General features: G+C 42.1%; 1 protein-coding gene across 2 annotated transcripts in view; it reads left to right on the top strand.

The window, feature by feature from the left end:
* The first annotated feature begins 237 nt into the window (after positions 1-237).
* The window catches only part of UBE2D3 (ubiquitin conjugating enzyme E2 D3), a 28873-nt gene continuing 6026 nt past the window's right edge, over positions 238-23084 (top strand). The window contains exons 1-3 of one of the 2 annotated variants that reach the window (XM_005287861.5): positions 238-1495; positions 20501-20564; positions 20661-20692. In XM_005287861.5, the coding sequence (XP_005287918.1) occupies positions 1472-1495; positions 20501-20564; positions 20661-20692 (120 nt within the window). In that variant the 5' untranslated portion in view covers positions 238-1471. The remainder of the gene's footprint in view (positions 1496-20500; positions 20565-20660; positions 20693-23084) is intronic. The other variant, XM_005287860.5, reaches the window with a different exon arrangement.

Raw genomic sequence — 23084 nt, 5'->3', positions numbered from 1 at the left:
CCCCATTCTGCACCTCCTGGAGCCTATGCCCAGCACCCCATCCCAAGCTCAGCACACCCTCCCACATGCCGAATCCCTCAGCCCCAAGCCCCCTCCTGCACCCCAAACCCCTCAGCCCCAGCCAGAGCCTCACCCCCTCCTGGTGAAAATGAGCGAGTGAGGATGGGGGAGAGATGGACGGATGGGGGATGGAGTGAGCAGGGGTGGGGCCTCGGAGAAGGGGCAGGACCTCAGGGCAAAACAAGGGTGTTGGGTTTTATGTAATTAGAAAGTTAGCAACCCTAACCAAGGTGTGTCTGTACATCCAGCCATCCTAGCAAGCAAGGCAGCGTAACTGTACCCCGGTGTAACTGGACAGGTGAACGCAGCTGGGGACAGGCCTGACCTCGACTCCACCGAGGTACAAACCTGCTGCGTCTATACTGGACGTACACGGACCTGGAAACACACCCCGGGTCCAGGGATACAAACAGGAAGGGGAGGGGCATTCGTGCCACTCCTCCTCTAGCGCCGCCGGGGTTTGTTTCCCCTTCACAGCGGCTGAGCGGAGGGATACCAGTACGAGGTGAGCCAAACACGAACGCAGATCCGGTCTCGACGGCCATTTTGTGTACACGCACAGACAAACCCCCGGGGCGGGGACTAAGGAGTGACCACGAGCCGGGCACGCAGGAAAATCGCAGGCCCGGCAAGAGCCTTCGCTGTGTGGGCTACTCCGTAGCCCGCAAAGCGACGGACAAACCGCCTACTCAAGCGCAGGGGGAAACTGGGCCCTGCCTAATGCGCCGGTTTCACATTGTCTGCGAAGAGGGAAGGACGGGATTCTGATTGGAGAAGCGGCGCCTCTTGCCCCTCCCCAGAACAGGCACGCGTGCGGGCTTACTCTCGTGAGAGAGGCCCCACGAGCCTCCCCTCCTCTTCATTCCCCCACCCCCGCAGCACTAGAAGGCGCGTGCGCGCAACTTGCACGCGTCTGAAGCCCCCCGACCGCCCCCCTGCCATCAGTCTTGGTAGCGCGTGCGCGGATTCCCAGGCGGCGGCGGCGGTTAGCGCGTCCCTCCCTGCTCCAGTGAGGGGGGGTGCAGACGAGGTTCCTCAGTGACCCGCCCCCGGGAGCAGGGGGCGGTGCCTGCTGTCCCCTCCTTTCTTCCTCGCCTCGCCACCGGCGGCGGGTGTGCAAGGGGGCTGAGCTCGATTTCTTCCGTGGCGGCGGCGGCTCAGCTCAGCTCAGCTCAGCTCATCGTCTGTCCTCTCCGAGGCGGCGGCAGGCAGCGCTCTCCGGAGAAGGGGCCGGACCCGCCCGTCGGGAGGAGGCTGTGGGCGGCTGCGCTCCGTTCGGGCGGGCGCCCCTGGCTGTTTCCGGAGGAAGGAGAGACGCAACTATCCCCCTCCCCCCTCAGCGCGAGCGGAGCCCGGAGTCACCGCGGCGCAGAGACAGGCCCGGCGGGCGGCGGCGGCGCACACACACACAATGGCGCTCAAACGCATCAACAAGGTGAGCGAGGGCCGGGCCGGGGAGACGGCGCTGCTTACCCCCCCCCCCCCCCCGCCGACGCCGGGGCTGCGCGTCAGGCCCCGGCAGGGGCGAGTCTCTGGGGTGGTGTTGGTGTTGCTGTCGCTCGGGGTTATTGGGTCCCGCACGGGGGGTGTGGGGAGGATGTTGCCTGGTGTGTGCGCGGTGCCCCCGGCTCTGGGTGGGGAGTGAGGGAGGCCTCCGGCCGGGGCGGATGACTCTTCTCTCTCTTCTTCTCCCCCCCCCCCCTCTCGCGGTGAAGAGCAGGGGCCTGATCTCCTTCCGGGGCCCGGGCTGCTGTGCGGGGCGAGGTGGGGAGGGTGGGTGATGTCGCCCGGGAGCCCTTTTTGTCGCAGTCACCGGGAAGGTGGCGGTGGCCCCGCGGGGAGGCTGTGGGTTGTCTGGAGGGCCCGGGCAAAGGCTCTAAATGTCAGTGTCACCCGGCGCGGAGATGGTGTCGGCTTCTCGCCTCCATCTCTTGCGCTGCTGCTGTTACTGATTCCCCGGCTGTGCTGTGGCTGTATTTACATCGCAGGGACAGTCAGTGCTGGGTCGCTCCTTCCCGAGGGGGAATCCGCCTCCCGGCCAGATTTGGTTTCTCTTCCCTGGCGTGTAACTTCTTTCCCGCATTGTAAGATGGCGGCGGGTTTGCCTAGTTCAGGCTCTTTCCGGGTCTCTTGCTTTCTGCAATAACATCACACACACACGTCCACGCTCCCGTCAACTCACTCTGCACAGCAGCAGCTGCTCCTATTCCTCTAGATTTCCACTTCCCCTTGGAAACCCACCGTTTCATAATGTCGTAGAGGAATGGCTTTTTACCTCATCTCTTGCTTTATTGGGGGCGGAAGACTGTTGTGTGATGATCTATTGAGAATTTCATCCTTGCACAATCCAGCAGGGTGGAGTAACTTTACAGCTAACTCAAAAAAAATGTTGGGGTGATGGAAGCTTAACCTTTCCAAAGAGGAAGGTTAGTGGCAGAAGGTAGAGTTTAGGTAACTTGTAAATCTTCTCAATTTCAGTTGCGACCTTCCTGTGGAACAAAGGTTTAGTGTTATAGTGCAGCATCCAAGCTCCCAAACTGTTGGGGTCTTAATGACAAGTATGATTAAAGATAAATAGCTTAAGCTCTAAATTGGTGTTGATCTGTATTTACAAGCATTATGGCATTTTAAATATTTTGAGACTGGATGGATTATTTTTGTCTTTATCACTTTACAGCTTGCCAACAAACCAGAAACTCATAGTGCTGTTAAATCATACACTGAAAATGTCAATTTTGGATACAGTGATTAGGGTTTGCCATATTTTTTCTTAAATATTACAGTAACTTGACACTCTTACTGTGGAGGTCTGGTGGCTTGACTTACTAGTTTGGTTATCTAACAGGAGCATAATGTGGTTACTGTGTCTTAATTTATTGCTTACATTCAAGAATAACAAAACTCTTAAATTCAAAACTGTTGATTTAAGTAGGAGAATGTGTAGATTTGAATTAAAATGACACTCTTAAAACACTTCCAAAATAGTTTCTGGTAAACTTGCCACCAAAACTTGTTTCCACTGTAACCGTAGATGATATAACTTAAATTTAAAATGCAGCTGGGTGACTCCCTGGTATGCTTTGTCACCAGTGCATACAAGTGAAATGCATCCTGAACTCAGACTTCTTGAGGTCTGAGCAATTTGTCAAGTATAAATCAAGACAAACTCTCAAATGCATAATCTATACTTAATCTGATATCTTGGAGCCTTAGCACATTTTTAAAAGTAATTTTGTACCAAGAAGTCTATTTAGATTGTAAGATTTTTGAAGTGTAGGGACTAACAAAATGGGGCTGCATTCTTGGATAGTTTTTAAGCACTGTCTTAATAAACACTTTTTTATTATTAGTCATATGTCCAGGAGTTCAAATCTTTCCTGTCCAAGGTTAGTGGTTGGAAATAACCATTTTTGACTAGCATAGCCAAACCAGGGCTGCAAGATATGCGTCCAAATTTGTTCTGTTTACAGTTGACTTGATTTTCAGCAGTTGCCATCTGAGACAATTATAGTTAGATGAATCCTTTATCTGTAATTTGGGATTCTGAGATGCTTTCCAAGCATGGCAAGCTCATCCGGACATCAGTTTCTAGCTTTTGTGGTGCAACAGATCAGACTTTGAAACTCCGTGCTTCCTTATAGTATGTGCTTGGCACTAGTCCAGGGCTGCAAAATGCAAGTCCAAGACCTCAGAACACTGTAAGTGTACATACCTGATTCAGTCTAACTTGCAAGTCTGTAGAAATTTTACCTGCCAAGGTCAGAGTTCATTGTTTTCAGCAGATGACATCACAAACACACAAAGGAGAGGCATTTTTCTTTCAATTTCTGATCTGGTTTGATTCCTTTGTTAAGGACCATGCTCTTTGAAGTGAACCAAAATATTAAACTTGGGGCTTGGCAGGTAAGTAAAAATAGACTTTCAGGTCTTGCTAACATATAGAAATTTGTTCTTAAAAGTTGGGATTTAGGATAAGACTACTTTTTTTTTTAATTTACAAAGGCTATCTACTATTGACTTGGCACTTCATCAACCATTTTAAAGTTGTATTTTAGAATACGTGAAAACATTAGGCTATGTATTTTTGGGTAACTTTTTAGGAAAGAATCTTCAATTCATTGAGTCTTCAGTTTTCACCTTGAAGCTACTGTTTTCTTGTTTAAGGATTAAATTAACATTAAAACAGAATACTGACTTTTGGTATTTGGGAAGAAATAGATGAAAATGTTATAACTGACAGCATTAACTTTTTACATGCGTTTTTATGGCAACTACTCTTAAAATAAGGAAATTAAAATACTAATAATCTGTTTGTGCACTGTGGGACCAAGGATGCCATAATATTGTTCAGGAAAAGTTTTTTCTTCAGTCTAATAGTTTTGGAGAGAGTGCAGGAGCAGGATTAAAAAGCTGATTCAAATGGAGGATGTACACTGCATTTAATGCCCAAAGGACACTAGTGAGGGACAGTGTGTTTAAAATATATAAATGAATGAATGAAGCAGGATATCTTTCAGCTTTGTTGAGGCAAGTTGTCCGTTAACCACCGATAAAGGGTTAGTAACTTGAAATCATACTTTAAAAATTAGTCTTGCTCCAGAGCGCCTCTAACAAATATTTTTTGCTCTATCATTTTCCTAATTTAAGTTTTATTCTGTTGCTGTTTGAGAACCCTACACAAATAAAGGAAAACTGGTTATGCAAGGCAAATAGTGAAATTGACTCTGATAGCACTGTGTACATATATGTGGAGTATACAAATTGTTAGGGACAGGATGGGACAGAAGTTTTGTCTAATCTTTTAGTTTTAGTAACTTTAGATTTTGTAACAATACAAAGACAGAAGCAACTAAGTGTCCTCTTAAATTAATCAAATGTCTCAACAGACTTTAAACAGATTTTCCCACCTCTAGTGCATTCTTATAATAAACTACTTTTCCTGTGCATCTATTGAATTGGTCTTCAGTAAGAGGTCCTAAGAAGAAATATATTGAGATGCCAAGGTGGTTCAATATGTCAAGCTGAAAAAGAGATCCCATAGTTCTTAGTCACTGTATTTATTTATTTAGTACCAATATAGCTATTTGAGGTATTAAAAGTAGTCACTGAGGTTTCTTAAAATGGCTTCCTTCCAAGTAAGGTGGGAATTGCCACTATACAGCAATCCTTGTTGTGATGTTTATATCTTGATCAATGATTTGCTCTGTTTGCCTTTATCATGTGATTTGGAGGCAAGGGTTTGAGCTTGTTACAGGAATTGGGAGAATTTGTGCTTGTTAAAAGGTTGGGCAAATAAGCGGTGTTATAAGAAAATGGGTATTAAGCAGTAGAACAGATCCTGGAAAAAGCAATTGATGACAATAAGATATCTCTTTGTAGGTCATCTTTGAAGCACAAACTTTGAGCTTGTTTCTTTTTTGCTGCTTTATGACAGAAGCCTGAAAGGTTTTTAGACTTTCTCTTCTCGTTACTACTTTTGAAATTCCAGCCCTGTCTAGGCTGACTGTGGCCATTGTGTACATCAGGGATTTCGCTCTCTCACACCCACCCACCCTTCTGATGTTACCATATTTTCAGCTGAATTGGTGGTAATGCTTCTTTTATAAAATACTTCAGTTCAGAAAAGGCTTATTCCTGGAGAGATAGTGAAAGGGTGCATCGCAAGAGCAAAGAGTGAAAGTTGATAAAGAAGTGGGAAAGGGATTTTCTGACACTATTTTTGTTAACAGGTTGTTAACTACAGTGGCTAATATTTTGGATAAATGAACGCTTTGTTACTCTGGCTCTTTCACTTGCTGTGTTACATCTTATAATAAACATTCCTGAGAACTCCCACAGGTTCTCCAGCAAGACCATAACACTTCTGATATTTGAGCTTAAAGATTAAGGCCATGTCTACACTACAAAATGTCAAGCCAATGTATGTCCGCATATAGCCACTTCAGATATTAAATAGCTTGTGTGTGTACACATTGGCTGCCTAGGTCAGTGGTATGCTTCCTTACCAGGAGCACTTGTATCGATTGTATTGTCAGTGTGGGGCATTGTGGGACAGTTCTTGAAAACCAGTAATAGTTGACTCAAGCAGCAGTGTCTATACTGACATTGCATTAACCTAATTGCGTCAATTATGACTCTGCACCGCTTGGGGATATGGTGCTATAGTACTAACTTGGCATAGAGAAGCACTTACATTGGTGGGAGCCAAATTTAAGGGAAGACATTTCCATAGCGAGGTTGACGCAAGGCAGTTTCTGTCACCCTAACTTTGTAATATAGACCAGGACTAATAAAATTTTTCAGGCCATCTTTAAACACGAAGAAAAAAAAATGTGAAAAGGAAAATGTTTCAAAATACTTTTGCAGATTACCTTTAAAATTCTTGGACTCCAGTGTGTTCCTGGTTGAGTGAACTGCAAATATTTTTCTAAAAAGTGAATTAAGGCCCAGATTGCACAAAGAAATACTGGTGTTCAGCACACAAATTTTAAACCTTTTCTTTTCAGCTTGCTAGAAATTGCACTGATAGCCTTCCAGTCACTTTGATCCTCTAGTATGTATCATTCTTTCATCATACTTGGAGTCTTTTAGACTCTGGAGCTGGCTTTTAGGGTCTCAGCAAATGGGGTCTAGCTGTATAGTATGGTGGTGACAAAGTATCTGTCCATACTTCTTGAGATTAAACATAAAAACTGTTTGCAAAGCCACAATTAACAAAAAATGTCACTTGCCTATTTTAAAGGACAGTGGGCCTCTGAAGGTAACTGTGAAGGCCAAGAATGAATTGTTTTGGCGTACACAGTGTTGTAGCCGTATCAGTCCCAGGATATTAGACAAGGTGGTTGAGGTAATATTTTTTTTTATTGAACCAACTTCTGGTGAAAGATAAGCTTTCGAGCTTACACAGAGCCCTCTTTCAGGACTGGGAAACTTATTCAGGGCTTGTCTACGCTACCACTTCGGTATAATTTACGTTGCTCAGGGGTGTGAATAATCCATGCACCTGAGCAAGGCAAGTTACATTGACCTAAGAGCTGGTATAAGCAGCACTATGTCGGCGTGAGACTTTCTCCCACTGACATAGTTACCGCCTCTCACCATAGCCTCTCTAACGTTTCTGGGGTAGACTACCCCTCAGAGTGTCACAGCTAAATACAAGATGAAACTGATTGTTTACATAAGTAGTTAACAGGCCACTTCAAGCTAGATGGTCCCTTGAAATGTGTTAACACCCCTCAAGTCATAGGGAGGAAAGGAAGGTGGGGACAGAGAAAAAGTCACGTGAGGCTTGGTCTATACTACAGCCTTGCTTCTGCTGATGTAATTGCCCTACTACACTGATGATATAACTCCACCTCCACGAGAGGCGTAGGGCTTCTGTCAGTGTAGTTAGGGTGACACAGTGACTGTGTTTTGGTGTTGCAGTCTGTGCTCCAACACGTGCTTCACTTGCCTTAAAAGCACCAGGGACATAAATTCTGTGTCTGACTACTATGTGTGAGGAGAGAAGAGAAACAGGTTTTGCTCCTTACACCTGGTTAGTTTGACTCTTGTCTGTGGTTGTGTTACTTATATCTGGTGTTGGCTAAAATTCTGCTGGGGACGTGAAATTAACAAGAAAGCCGTCTCCCAGCCATGCTGCTATTGGGTCTCTGCTATAAGCCAGGCTGCCACCCAGGCTTCCGGTTTGGGCTGCCACTTGGGCTCCCTTCTGGAAGCCTTGCCGTCCCCTGGGGTCGGCAGCCGACTGGACTGTGGGTGCAGATCTCCCTGCTGGAGGCGAGAAACCACAGGCAGCTTTCCCCCTGCTCCCGCCTAGAAGTGGAGAGGTGAGAAGCCTGGCTCTCAGAACTCTCCTTTCCCTCCCCTCCCCTCCCCACGCACACACACGGCCCCTCTTCAGTCAGTGAAAGCGCTCTTGGTGAGGACGCACATCACTGACAGAAAGAGGGTAGTGTGGACATGAGCCACTGCAGTAATTACATAGGTCATCGATTGTAGTGTAGACATGCTCTTAGTCTGGTATCAAGTTCTGTGGCAGAGCAGAAGTTCAGTCCCTCAGGGCATCTCTACACTGAAATTAAAGACCCTTGGCTGGTGCTTGGGCAAAGAGGTTATTTAATTGTGGTGTAGATGCTCGGGCTGGAGCCTGGGCTCTAGGACCCTGTGAGGTGGGAGGGTCCCAGAGCTGCAGCTGAAGCCCAGATAAACCCAAATGTCTGCACCGCAGTTAAAGGGACCTTTAGTCCAAACCCTATGAGCCGGAGTCTGCTGGCACGGGCCAGTTGTGGGTTGTCAGTTGCAGTGTAGACCTACCCTAAGAGAGTGCAGATAATTCAGTTAATTAGCAGTAGTCTCCATAGAGGTTCGGGCATCATGTAGTGTTCATTTAGTAGGTATTGGTGCCATGGTTTCTCCTGGAGATGGAGTTTTGTAGGTTGTGGAGTAGTTGGTTCCACTTCTTGTATTTGTGTTGGATGGCTGTCATCAGCTTTTCTTGATAGTTGTTTTAGATTTCTTGCATGATCTTTTTTCTTCCAGTATGTGGGAACATATGGTGATTCCTTGTCTGAGGTGGTCCTTTCCTGGAGTATGTGAGGTGCAGTAAATGATTCCTCAGTTTTATGAAGTCCGTCTCCAGAGCTGTTCAGCGTATTTAGTTTTGTATGTAGAGGTCAAGAGTTATGTTTTGTTCCTTGCATTTGCTCAGGAAATAGATGTTGCTGTTAAGTTGCACTTCATTTTTCTTCATCTTGTGGAGTTTCCATTTCAAATGACAAAATTTGGTACCTTGCATTGTTGTATGTAGTGTTGTTGTAGCCATGTCAGTCCCAGGATATTAGGAAGACAAGTTGGGAGAGGTAGTATCTTTTATAGGACCAACTTCTGTGGATAAGAGAAGCTTTTGAGTTTACACAGCTCTAAAGTGCTCAAAAGAGTCTCTCCCCAACAGAAGTTGGTCCAATAAAAGATATTACCTCAGCCACCTTGTTTTGGTGTTGCAGTCTGTGCTCCAACACATGCTTCACTTACCTTAAAAGCACCAGGGGCATAAATTCTGTGTCTGACTACTATGGGTGAGGAGAGAAGAGAAACAGGTTTTGCTCCTTACACCTGGTTAGTTTCACTCTTCTGCTACTTGAAGCATTATATATGGCAATAGGAGCATGATGCAATACAGCTGAGATGAAAAAGGCAGAGGGATCCTAAAAACATAGGTGTGTGTTGAGGGTTTGGGCAGCTGTCAAATTTCCTCCTCTCCCCCCCCCCCCCCCCCACTAAGAGGGGTGGGGTCTAAGTGGAAGGTTTGAGAGGAAACCAGAATTTCAGCTGTCTAGTGAAGTCAGTTTGGAGATGTGAAGATGCTGTCCTGCATAAAGCCTACACTACAGTATGTCTTTTTCTAATCCCGTCACAATAGCAGATCAGAGGGTCTTTGAGAGAGTAGGGATGGTCCTGCCTGAGGGTGGGGAGTTTGGGATAAATTGACTTAGCTGACTGAGCTTCCAAGGAAATGCTCCAGGGAACACCCCTTTTCCCATCACTCCCTTCAGTGCTATACCATCCTTTGTGTGGGTGGAGTACAAGTACTTTTCGTCTTCTCCCGGTCAGCCTCTTTCGCATTTGGGAGGTGATTAACCATTTCCAGAATTGTCCCAATAGTTTTGAGGGTGCGCTTCAGTGGCTGTTTTATGAATAAACAGTCTCTTCTGTGGAGGCAGCTTCTGCCTCAGGTGGTGGTGCTACATCTTACACCACAGCCAGTGATGTAGACCCCTGCCTGAGATCACAGCAGGGCATTTGCTCCTTAAAGGGATGAAAAAAGAAAGGGTCAATCAGGGGCCCCTTAAACTTCAAAAATCTTTATCTCCTCCAAGATAGAATAATAAGTTAGGGCTTTTCTTCACAAGGAAATATACCAGTATAATTATGCTAGTAAAATATATATTGCTACAAGTGTACTGGTGTAACTTCCTGTGTGGACATTCTTCCAGAACATTTACACGTGGGAAGTTACAGCAATATATCTATAGCAGTAGTATAGTTATGTTAGTAAATTTACCCATGTACATGAACTCTCATTCACAGTCTTGTATTAATAAAAAGTGAGGGTCCATAAGAAATCAGTCACTTGTTAAGTGGTAGCTAGGCCTCACATGAATGAAAAGCTGCACTAAGAATTTCAAAAATTGACCTTGAATACTTTAACATTTAAAATAAAAGAATCCTGGATTAGTAAATCAAGTGACATGCTGACATGAGGTTCAATGTGAATCTAAATAGCGGTTATGTGTTCACTAAAAGTGCAAGTTATGTTGCTTAACATTGCCCATTATAAAATATCTTCAGAATATTCCGAGAAGCTATAGTGTCTCCGTGCTTTGTTACAGGGAATTTAAGTTTGCTGTCTCTGTGGAAAATTTACCCAAGCTTGGCTGAACTACCAGTATGAAAAATCACAATTTGTCTGTTTAGTAGAGGCTTGTTTATTTGGCAGAACATTTCTCTGATTGGCACTGAGTATCCTCCAGCCCAGGACACAAGGACCTGAGCAGGATTCTCCATTTCAGGTGCACTTACTGGTTGCAGGGACATCAGTGTGAGAACATGGGGGCTCTATCCTGTGTTGTCAATGCTCCCTCTCCATGCTGCTTGGGAGCCAGTAGAAGGGAGGATAAAACTTGATTCAGATGCAGAGGGTGGGGGACAATAGGGTCTGGGGTAGTGGTGGGGATGGATAGGAGCAGAGGAAAACAAGAACAAGGAGGCTTGGGGGATGGGGACAGAAGAGTCTGAGTAGAGAACACCACCTCCAGAAACTAGAATTGAACCACGAATTCCTGAGTTTGAACAGTCCTCCGCTTACTAGCAAATTGCCAGTGTGTTTCATGGCTAAGTGAGTCATATTCCCCCACAGCGGCTGCTCCACAGAGGATAACGGCCTTCTACTGCAACCTCTTACTGTTACCTCAGGTGGTGGTCTATGCTGTGGTTCTAAAGGTTCCAGCTCTGCTGTTGACTCATGTTGGAGGGGAAGGGAGGGGTTTCAGTATGTTCCACATGATACAGTTTGGGGTTTTTAACTTTTTTTTAAAAAAAGAACTTGGAAATGTTTTTAACATAAGGATTTTCTTGTATGTGAAGATTTCTCCAATTTGAGAAACTTTGCAATGCCAGAATTTAGATGTACAAGATGGACACTACTCACTGAATGGGTAGCTATTCAATATACTGAACGATAAGGATAAAAAGAAATGTGGTCCTAGTTCTTATTTACTGCACACTGTCCAAACTAAACTGAATACAGATTTATTAATTTCCTCCTAGGCTTTCTGTGGTGTCTGCTACCGTAGCATGAGTGCTTCAAACATTAATGAAGTTGTCTTCCCAACACTCCTGTGAGATGGGGATAACCCAATTTTATCGATAGTGAGTTGAAGCAAAGAGATTAAGGCTGAAAGCATACATTCATATTGCGTGCCTAATTTGAGATGCATGTGGCCATTAAAAAAAAAATTTACTTAACCTTTTTGTAGTATTTGATATGTTGAAAGCACAACTACAGCTGACTTCAGTTGCAATGAGCTCAAGGTGTCTTGAGTTAGGCATTCAGAAAATGAAGAAAATGGGTAGTGGTCACCTATGAAGTTTGGTTTAAGTAATTTGCCCAGCATCAGGAACTGTGTGTAAAAAGTGGGAATAGTGGGAGTGCTGTTCAACTGCCTTAACCATGAGACCTTTCTCTTTCTGTAATCCCTGCCTTATTCTCTGTACCCATTCTAACTTCTATAACAAATGAGGCAGGTCCTCAACTACACAATCCTGTGCACTGATAGAGGCAGGGGTCCTGTCAATTAAGTAGTTTGTGATCCTAATTAGACTAACATAATTCATGCACATGTACAAAGTAGCTGAATTAAAATTGCAACTGAGGTCTGACACTTTTGAGTACTTGACTTACAACCTTCATGTTCTTTTAAAGTGGGGGTTTTCTTTTTGTATGTAACAATTATACTGTGGTAGCATCCACCAGACTTGATCAGGACCTCATTGCTAGACACTGCATAAACTTAGTTTGTGCCCTGAAGAGCTTAGGTTCTAAATACAAAACAGGAATGTACGTGAAAGGTATGGAATGTACTGGCAAACTAGTAAGAATGAAAATATGGTGTTTTTAAATATATCCGTGATCCTTGGGCTTGTCTTCAGTGTTTTCTGTACCTGTTTTTGTATGATGGCTTTATTTCTTGCCTGTTTGCTCTGGTCACGTTAGCCCGTGTTTACTTTCTTAATAATTTAATGCCCTTTTCTTATGTAAATATTAACATTTGTGACTTACTTGTTACTTATAAGCTGTGACCTGTTTGTCTACTCCTTTGGTTTTAATTTTATATGTGTAATAGGTATAATGGATTTTGTTCCATTATATTTTATTACTTTCCAAATAACTGGCTCTTCATATATATATTTTTGATGGTTATACTTGCATTTGAGACACCACCTAAATATGGGTAGCACTGGAACTATGACTTTTTAATCTGGTCTTCTGCTCCAATGATAACTAATTCTAGTACTCTAATGGCTGCTATGAGTGGAGGTTATGGGAAAGGCATTTAACTTAGTCACTGCATGACACTTCCACTTTTAATCTTAAAACATGAGCTTACATTTTCTTTTTTCCTTATCCCTCTTTTTAGACCCTTCCAATCTTTCCTTTCACGGAGTAGTCCTCAAGTCTCAATGAGTGAAGATTAATTTAATAATGCATTCTTGGGTGTTGACGTTTTAAGTGTCAAGTTAATGTATTATGAGAAGGCTCTTGTGATTTTTAAATGCCTTTTTGCTAGGGCTTAAATATTCCTGGAATTACATTTTGGTCTGTAATTTCTCATTCTTAGTTTAAACAAATTCTTTGAAACTTTAGCAGGTCAATTTAGCCTCTTCTATTGTGCCTTTTTCACTAGTTACCAGAAGACTGCAATGTATTTTTCTAATGAATAATCTATTTTAATTATTTAATCTTCAAAAACAAGTCTTAAACTCCCCATTAGATTATTACACTTTGTGACCATAGGAGAGAAAAAGGCGCCCACTAGAATCCATGGGGTGAAGTCAGCTGGCATTCATGTTGAACTAGGAGAAGTTATTTTAACTTGGACCAGAGAAGGGCAGCAGCTATGACATGGAATGCAAACTCTAACAGTGAGGGAGAGAAGAGTTGACAGAGAGCTTGTTATGTAAGGTGTCTTGCAAGAAGGCAGCTGTCATGCATTAAATTCTAACTTCTAAATTTATCAGGTCTCTAACAATTCTTACATTAGCTGCTATATTTCTGAAATGTTCTTAACTGTACCCAGTGTATGGACCTGTATTAGCACACAAGTGCTGTGCCGTTGATCCTCTAAGCGGTCTTCACTCTCCCTTCAGATGTCTTTTCTCAAACCTTTTAAATAATACCTGAAAAAGGGGTCTCAGTTGAGTGAGTCTTTTTTGTTGCAAAATTCAAGCTTTTCATGCTCCGTAGAGTGGTGTGTACTGGAGGCACAGTTCAGTGTTTGAAATTACACGTGATCCACACTTATAAATGTTTGTGCTCAAATACAGTAGTACAAAAAAAATAAGCAAAAACTAGTGTTAAAATTTTGGTTTACTTTCCATCCAAAACCCAAGAAATTCACTTATGGTTCCCAGCATCAACAATGACTTGGCCATTTTGCACAAATATAATTAGCAATTAACTTTTACAGTACAGTGATGCAAAATGTTTCCTGTCTTGAAACCACTGGGTAGCTTTCATATACACATGAAATATTGGGGGAAATGGCTGCCTCTGTACTGTCATTTCTTCCCCCCTTATTACTACTTTAAAGCTTCTAGGTAAAAAATTTAGCAGAAACTCTTAGTAAATGCTAAATTTGTGTTTTAAAATCTGTCATGATCATAACTGAGGGTATCTTTTTTCACTGTCCCAACTACCTTGCCATGTTCATAACTTTCCCTACTGAGGCAAAGTACTTGTGCTGCTACTTAAATACACTGCACCCCGTAGTGCTCTAACAGGAACACTGGAGTGTAATTAATCCTTAATTAGTGCTTTAAAATGCTGTACATTTAATCCTTAATATGACTATCACAAGTTTCTAGATTTGAAAATTGAGATACAGAGGTGGTTTGCCCAAAGCTACACAGGAAGTCCATGGCAGGTCCGGACAGAGAACAAGATTCTTAGTCCTGTGCTTTTATCACAAGACTAATCCTTCCTTCTAGTAGTAGTACATCCAAGTTCTGAACCAAGACTGGTTATTCATTTATTCCTTCCCAGCTGGGTCTGAGATCTCTTTAGATGAGTCAGCTGCTTGGAAATACTGTTCATGTTTCTCAAAACTGTCCCTGTAAACTGAAAAAAGGTATCATTAGCTGTCTCAAGATGGAGGCAGGTCTATTCCTTATCAAATGGAATCTACACTAGGGATTTTTTTGAGGAATCCTAATGAAGTATCCTTAAATATGCCTTCCAAAAAAAGAGGAGACTAAGACTAAAGGGAAACAAGAAGGGAACAAGCAAAGAGTGACACAAATAAGATATTGAAAGAGTAAACAGGGCCCCTTGTTTTCTGCAGACAAATTACTACAGAATGGTGCTTCAGAATACATTTTAATTTTTAAAAACCTGCCAGGCCTTATGATTGTAAAGAGAACCTTAAAGTGGATCAAATGTAAATATTATCTTCCTTAGTCAGAGGTGAGGTGCTCCTGTTCAGCTCAATGAAATATTAACTTTGAAGACTAATATTGAAACTATTTCACTGACAGGCTGAAAGGTTCTGCCAGAATATTTGCCCACTGCTGCTGTAAGCAGTGGTAGGTATTGGGGCAGCTGGTCACTGACCCGAGGAAGAAATTTTGTCTATTGTCCTCTTTTTTTTTTTCTCCCCCATACCCCCAAATCAGTCATTCTCCTTCTCTCCCCCCCTCCCACCCCTTGCCTCAAAGGAGGAGAGGAAAGATCAGATGTTACTATAAACACTGGGAAAACTTGTGTTAAAGGGCTTTCCCTTCACCCTTCCACTTCCCTGGTTCTTGTCACGCAGACAGCAAAAGACCAGAAGTCCGAAGTGCAGACAATGCAATGTTTAGTGGGGTTAGTTTCCAAGCAAGCATATTCTGAAGCCCTTCACACTAGTCAGGCTTATTTCTATGTGTCAATAGTCTGTTCCTTAGTGTTTCTTTCCCAGCTCTGACGCCGCAGAGCGTTTACCCCTTATCCCTGTTCCCCGTTCCCGCCCCCCCTTAACAAAGGTGATTCCAATTTCCCTTCCGCTTCCTGTTTGTCCCCAGTTTTTATAGTAATATTCTCATCTATACCTTAACCAATCAATCCTAATGTATATTATTATAACATAATTCTCTAATTATATCCCACTACCCTAATTAACTTACACCTAGCAAAATTATTTATACAGCAGATAGAAACAATTAGAAAACCAGACAGATGAACAATAGAAAAGTGGGGGCCATAAAGATAAAACTACAGAAATGAGGGTTCACAACAACAACCGTTGATAAATGACAGGTTTCAGAGTAGCAGCCGTGTTAGTCTGTATCCGCAAAAAGAACAGGAGTACTTGTGGCACCTTAGAGACTAACAAATTTATTAGAGCATAAGCTTTCGTGGACTACAGCCCACTTCTTCGGTGGGCTGTAGTCCACGAAAGCTTATGCTCTAATAAATTTTAGTCTCTAAGGTGCCACAAGTACTCCTGTTCTTTTTTCGTTGATAAATGATTTCCTTGCCAGGCAGGATGCTATGAAGCTAAGTTTTCTTTAACCATCTTAAGATCAGTTTCTTTGTCTGGTGGTGGTGGAAACAATCAGGACAGGACCGTCTTCCTAACAGCCCAATACCACCTTACTTCAATGTGACTAGTTTGGGATGTGACCCTACGCTTCACAGCTTATGGATGCCCCTGATGCTTAGCCAAAGAACAAGGCCTCAGACTATCCTAGTGAGAGAAGGCCCATACACAGGCAACTGATTTTGATTCTTTGTTTTTTATATTCCTGTAACTAGCTAAGTGATAAATACACCTAAGTTCTTAAAGTATAGGCCTTTACAGGCAGGCCTGAATATCTATATTCTAACAACTAGGTTGATTATATTAAATGTGAAAATGAACTTAAATTTTTGACATTGACTCTTGTGCAGAATTCTCAGGTTCTTGCTGGAGCACTTCTGAAATCAGTTGGCCTTGCTGCAAAATTTAGTTCTAGCTTGCCACACAAGTAGTGGGGCTAAGAGGAATGAAAAATTCATTCTTCCAAATGAGGGAATGGAGGTGCACAAGGAGTGTTAACCTAATCAGGCTTTTGAAGTTTAATGTTTGTATAGCAGTTGAAATGTGATGTGCTATATGATGCTTTCTACACAGGAATCTTTACCCGTTTAAATCTGTTTAAATTCAAGACATGTTTTATCTAATCACCGTAGGCCAGCCAAAACCATAGTCCTTCAGGCTGTTGAGGCTACTTATGCACTGACAAGGAAAGTAATTTTAATCAGTATCTAAAACCATTTTCTTAATGGGTAAAGTGGGTACCTCTGTATTGGAGTAAATGCTTGTGGTGAGTGTGACTTGAGGACTAAAGAGTCCTGAAACTCAAATGTTATAACTTTCAAACTGTTAGTATTAGCTAAGCTATATATACGCACAATCTTTCTACATATACACTTTGCTTTGAACTGTTGTCCTCGGCTTCATTTTTTTTTTTAGATGGGATTTCTTTCACTGGTAGTCAGGTGTTGCTACCCCAGCTTAAGTATTGGCATTTCTTTTACTAGATTTATTAGAAAATCCCTCTCTCTTTTAGTGTGAGATCTCATGTCTCAGTTTTTAGTTGGAACTTATTGCTCTGAAGACCTCCAGTATCCTTTGTAACTTTCCCTGGTCCATGGAATTTGCCTCTTTTACAATCTTTGTGAAACTGCAGTGCAAACCTCAATTTTTTCCTCCTTCAGTACCATCTCACTTATTTTTGTGTGTGTTTTTACAAACTAAAGAGCCCATCTAGGGCTCTAGGTGCTGTTGACAGTTTTTGGTAAAAGCGCAACATATCAACAGATCTGTTGCTTCTCCCAGAGAAAATTGGATACCCCAGTGACAGCGTAAATATAAATGTATCTCAGTTGTTAAATGCCATATGACGGTTTCTACCCCCTGTAGATGAGTCATCTGTTATGACACTTCTAGTATTTAGAGAGGTTCTCTAGTGGAACTCAACCGATTTTAGCTAGACATTGAGAAAAGTGACCATTTTCGTGTACAGGGGTGTAATCACATTTCTCATCCACAAGTGCCTTTTTAGAGTAATTGAGACTACACATTGAATCTAGGGCAGGAGTGAGCAAACTACGGCCCAGGGGCTGCATCTGGCCCTCCAGATGTTTTAATCCAGCCCTGGACCTCCAGCTGGGGATGGGGTTGGGGGCTTGCCCCGCTCCACATGGCTCTGAGAAGCTGTGGCATGTCCCCCTTCCAGCTCCTACGTGTAGGGGCAGCCAAGGGGTCTGCACACTGCCCCCACCACAAGCGCCACCCCCACAGCTCCCATTGGTCAGAAACCATGGCCAATGGGAGCTGCAGGGGGTGGCGCCTGCGGACAGGGCAGTGTGCAGAGCCACCTGGCCACGCCTCCTCATAGGAGCCGGAGGGGGGACATGCCGCTGCTACTGGTAGCTGCTTGAGGTTAGCGCTGCCCGGAGCCTGCACTCCTGCACCCCCGACCCCCAATTTTGTGAGCATTCCTGGCCATACCCAGATACAATCTCCATACCCAGATGTGGCCCTCGGGCCAAAAAGTTTGCCCACCCCGACCTAGGGCATTCTTTCTCCTTTCCCTAGTATCATTTCAAGAATTAAAACGAAACCACTTCTCATCCTGTTGGGAATGTCCTTGCAGAACAACCCTGTAACAACATAGGGATCTTATCAATATTATGATGTACCAGAAAATGACCTAAAATCTCTTAAAATTGAAGAATCTCTGCCATTTAATAGAAAAAATGCACAAATTGAGTAACTGAAGACATTTCACAAGGGATTTATCTTGATTTCTTTGGAAGGAACAGCTGCCCCTATGTGTGAATAGCAGTAGAAAAATTGACCATAATACTGTTAATTTCACTCTGCCATTCTTTGGCAAAACTGAACTGCAGGAGAAGTTTGAAGTCTCCAACTGTAAAATTCAGGCCTTGTTGATCCATAATTTGTGTGATTTGTTGTGAAAGCAAACAAATACAGGCCCATTTAGATTGACTTAGAGATGCCACACTTACCTTTCTAGTTACAGTGGCAAAGTACCATAAATAAAAGATAACAGAATATTCCAGTCTAGCCAGTATAACAGGTCCTGATTTAGAGTGAAGTCATAGAATCTGTTGTAAAAGAATGGGGAGGGGTGGTATATAGTGAACTTGCCTGCTGCTGTTTTTTGTTAAAGTGCCTAGACTGCAATTGACTGCTATACTTTACATTAGCTCTATAGATGGTCTGAACTAAGCTTTGTCATTAACACCTCAGATTAAATTAAACGTTTTGGAGGGAAGGGGGTAAACTTTGGTTACCTCTGTCTTGCTATATGCAGTGATGATGTAGCTGTGTCCCTCCCAGGATATTAGCAACAAGGTGGGTGAGGCAATATATTTTAATGGACCAACTTCTGTTGGTGAGAGAGAAACTTTTGAGCTTCCACAGAGCTCTTCTGGGTTCTTTTCCCAGACCTGAAGAAGAGCTTTGTGGAGGCTCAAAAGCTTGTCTCTCCCACCAACAGAAGTTGATCCAATAAAAGATCATACCTCACCCACGCTGTATCTGTTTTGCTAGACCGTTTTCTGCAGTGTTGAAGGAAAAAGTACAAAGTGAACTGGTTTATGTTGTCAGGACTTTCTAATGGAGCAGAAAAAAAATTACTACTTAAGAGTATTTTGAAGAAACTTTGAGAGGTGAGGCAGTACAGAAAAATAGGTTATTTTTTTTGTTTGCCTTCCAATAACTGCCTATCCTACACAGTGATACACTCTTGTTTGACTGAAGGTACAGGAAAATTGAAATCCCCTTTAATGCCATATTGGCCTGCATTTTTCTCTTTGTTAAAGTATTAGCAAGTGGTGAGCTTGCTAAAACCATAACTGGTCAAAAGTGTTTTTATTTCAAGTGTTCGTAAACTCACCACAGACCAAGATGAATGTGAAAGCTACTTCTGCTATAAAAACTGTTAAGCTGCATCGTCAAAATTTCCATATGTCTGTGCATCACAATACTCAAGTCTAAGTTTCTTAAACCTTTGACATATAGCAAAGTGCTTGGTTTTAGTAACTTGTAAGTGAAATACATGTGATTTCTAACACTAATCCATTATAGAAAGAGGTGGCTAGTTTGCTTTCCTTGCACTCATGACTTCTTGATGTCTTAGAGGTTAGCTGTGAAGATTTTTTTTTTTAAATCTCTGCAATCTTTTAGTATACTAAGAATAAGTAAACTGACTTACTTTTGACTACAGAAATGGCAGTTGACACTGTTTTTCAATGCAATTCAAGGCCATTGCTATTTTAACTGAGAAATCTGAGATTGAGACGTCTGGTTTTACTGTGTTGATTTCACAACTGTTATAAATGGACTAAAATCTTTCATTCTAAATCCCTATTTTCCTTCCCTTTTGTGAAGTCACTCGAGAAACCATGTCTGCTGTTCAGATTTCTCAGGATTTTTAAAAACATACTTGAGTGAAATTGTTACATAATGTTAATTGCATTTTTTAAAAGCATGTTGTATTCCTTTTGTAATCTTTTTTTCTCTAAAAGATGAACTGAAAAGACTGATCTATTGGTGGGTGGGCCCCCCCGTGAGCCCCCCCTCTTTTTTATATAATATATACAAAAATCACACCATATGTAGGATCCATCTTACATCAAGGTGAAGAGGAAATGAAACAGCTGTGCTGCTGTTTGTCCAGAATAGAAATGATAAATTTCAGATTTTTTGCATAGTGAAGACATTTTACCTGTTCTTTGCCCCTTGTGGTGTTAAGTATTTTTAAGGAAGGAAATCTTAAATTTGTTGGGCTTCATTTAATTCTTCATGCTATTTTTTTTTCTCCTGCATTGGGGTATCTAAAAGCTACAAGTAGTAATTCTGTTCTTACTGTTGACTTTCAAAGTATCAGCACTCAATTTACTAACTTATTTAAATTGCCAGGGCTAGCAGGTCTTGTTACTCTTTAGTGAAGACATTCTTAATACCAACCACAACTGCTCCTGTTGATAGGTTTGCCAAATCAGTCTCTTTTATCCAGGAAAAACAATGTAAGGATTTTCTGTACATCCAGGTGGACAGTAGCTCAGGCACTTCACTCACTCTCTCTGAACACAATGTTTTCTATTTAGGAACTTAGTGACTTAGCCCGTGACCCTCCAGCACAGTGTTCTGCAGGTCCAGTTGGAGATGATAGTAAGTAGTAGTATTAAATTTCAATATTTTGTTCTCATTTTAATTCAAAAAGTATATAGTGTCTAAGTAATAACACTGACTTTTTTTCCTTTTTAGTGTTCCATTGGCAAGCCACAATTATGGGACCTGTAAGTATTCTGACTCCCATGAATGTCAATACTAACTAATTCTTATTCAACAAGAACTGTCTTCAGATTTCTCCAGTCTTTTTTAATTTAGACCCTCTCAAAAATGCCAGTTTGAGAACCGGGGGGGGGGGGGGGGGTGAGGGGAGGAGGAGGAGTGAGTTTTGAGTTATGCAGATTCCTCATTGTTGGCATGTCACTTCCATGACATGACATGTACCTGAATTAAAATGTCCTGCATAGCAATGCAAGGTGTTGTCATTTTGTAATGTAGAATGTTTGTATGCCAAAGAGTTTCTATAGTTCTGATCCCCCCCAGGGGCCTTGTCTGCATGCAGAATTTCAGCTGTCAATATAGCTCCCCTGGTGCAAACCCTTCGTGTAGATGAGGAAAATTGAGTTTTGGACTGGTAGAGCTTACCATGGTTTCAAGCATTTCTGTAAAAATAGAAAAGTTTTTCTGAAGTGCCAAGTGTTCTGAGTGCATACAGGAGGAAAATATGCTGTGCATGCTTACTATGCATTTTTAAACTTGAATGTGATTTGTATAACTTGACTAGGAAGAAGAATGTCTAAAGCCCCTTGCCCTTATTGAGGATTAAGTCCATTACAAGTTAGACTTCTTAATACTTCAGTTAACCAAGTAGTTGAAGCTCCTAAGAAACCACACTGAAATACTAAAGTATATCAAATGGCCAAACGTAACTTTATCAAGTTTTTTCTAAAACATGCATATTTGGATTAAAGCTATTTTAAAAAAGTACCCTGAGTAGTCTTCCAGGAAGCTGTAGCTAGATGCCTTATAACAAAGTTCTCCCTTCAGTAAAAATAGTACACTGGTGTATGTTTTGTATTTGGGATCTGAAAACATCTTTTTTGTATAATGAAGAGAATTATATTAATGTGCAATTCTCCTCTAAAAAGATTTTTTTAACATGATTAAGGTTCCATATCTAGAACAACTCCAGACTTTCTCAGTTTACAGGTGGAGTGATATAATTGCCAGCTGTGCATGCTCAGCCTGGGATCTGAACATTGGATTAGATTCTCTCTGTTATGCATAATGAGCAATAAGATTCTGCAGGCCAAAATCAGGTCTTGCTTACACCTGTACAACCTCACTGAAGGCTAATGGGGTTGCATATATGTAACTGAAGGCTTGTTTCATCTGCAGTGTCACTATTAATGGGGTATGAGAAGGTACTAGGTCATTTTCAGATTCCAGGCTCTGTTGGGCCTGGCAGTTCATGTAAAATTTAAAAATGTGAGCAAATTGAATCAAGAGTCAAGTGCCAATAAACATGGAACCCCTTCAGTGACACTTTCAGGCCATGTCTAAATTCCAGCTTCTGCAGTGGCATAGCTAAGGTGTCATAGTTATGCTGTTGTAACCCTGGGTTATAGATGCAGACTGCAGTGGCAGAAGGAATTTTTCTGTCACTATAGGAACTTCACTTACCTGAGTGACGGCAGCTAGGTCTATGGAAGCATTCTTCCATCAGCCTAGCTGGGTCTACAGCAAGAGTTAGGTTGGCATAGCTATGGGGCTTAAGGGTGTGGATTTGTCACATCCCTGAGTGCCATAGCTATATTGACCTAAATTAAGTGTAGATTAGGCCTTAGTCATGTTAGAGTAGAACTTAATTATCAGATCAGTGTTAATGTTCTACTTTGACCCTCCACATATGTCCAAATGTGGTTTAGGTATTCTATTGATACCAGTTAGTGCAGCGCTTCTTTTGGGTGTCAAACTGAAGAATCCTTTTATCTTCAGCTCAAAGTTCAAATGCTGGATTTGTTCTTATAGCATGTTATCCCTTTGCATGCAACGAAGTATGCACTCCAGAGAGACCAGAATGTTTGCTTAATAGCTATACTAATATTTGAAGTAAACTTCCAAAAGTATGGAATGATCTCCATTGTATGTCATTGAGTAATACTTCTATGATTGACTCTGCATGGTCACAGAACACTAAAAGTATAGTTGGACTTCAAATACAGAAATATTTTCTTTTGTTCTACCTCTCCCTGCTCGTTCAGTGTTGTTTATCCTCTTTTTCTCACTTTAATCTTTGAGCTATCAGTCAAGAGGCATTTATTAGTTATGCCCTTTGGAATAGCATGAGCACATACTTTAGAACAGAATTTTAGAGAGAATTATCCTAGCTTTAGGATAATAGCTTAGTGGTCCACTGGTGTTGTAGGCCTCATACCTTAATGACAGGGTAGGCATTGGTAGTGCAGATGACGTAACATATTCCATATCTGAGATCCACTACTGACAGAGAAGTCTGATAGTAAGGATTGAGTTCTCATTGTCAAAGACGTATTAGGAAGCTTTCATAGTTCTTTTCTACACTTGTTCTAACCAGTTCTGTGACTTCACTTTAATAAC

The sequence above is a fragment of the Chrysemys picta genome, chromosome 5 (genome assembly GCF_011386835.1).
Source record: "Chrysemys picta bellii isolate R12L10 chromosome 5, ASM1138683v2, whole genome shotgun sequence".
NCBI classification, from domain to species: Eukaryota; Metazoa; Chordata; order Testudines; family Emydidae; genus Chrysemys; species Chrysemys picta.
The sequence above is the reverse complement of the archived record's forward strand: the minus strand, read 5'-3'. Positions and strand labels throughout refer to the sequence as shown.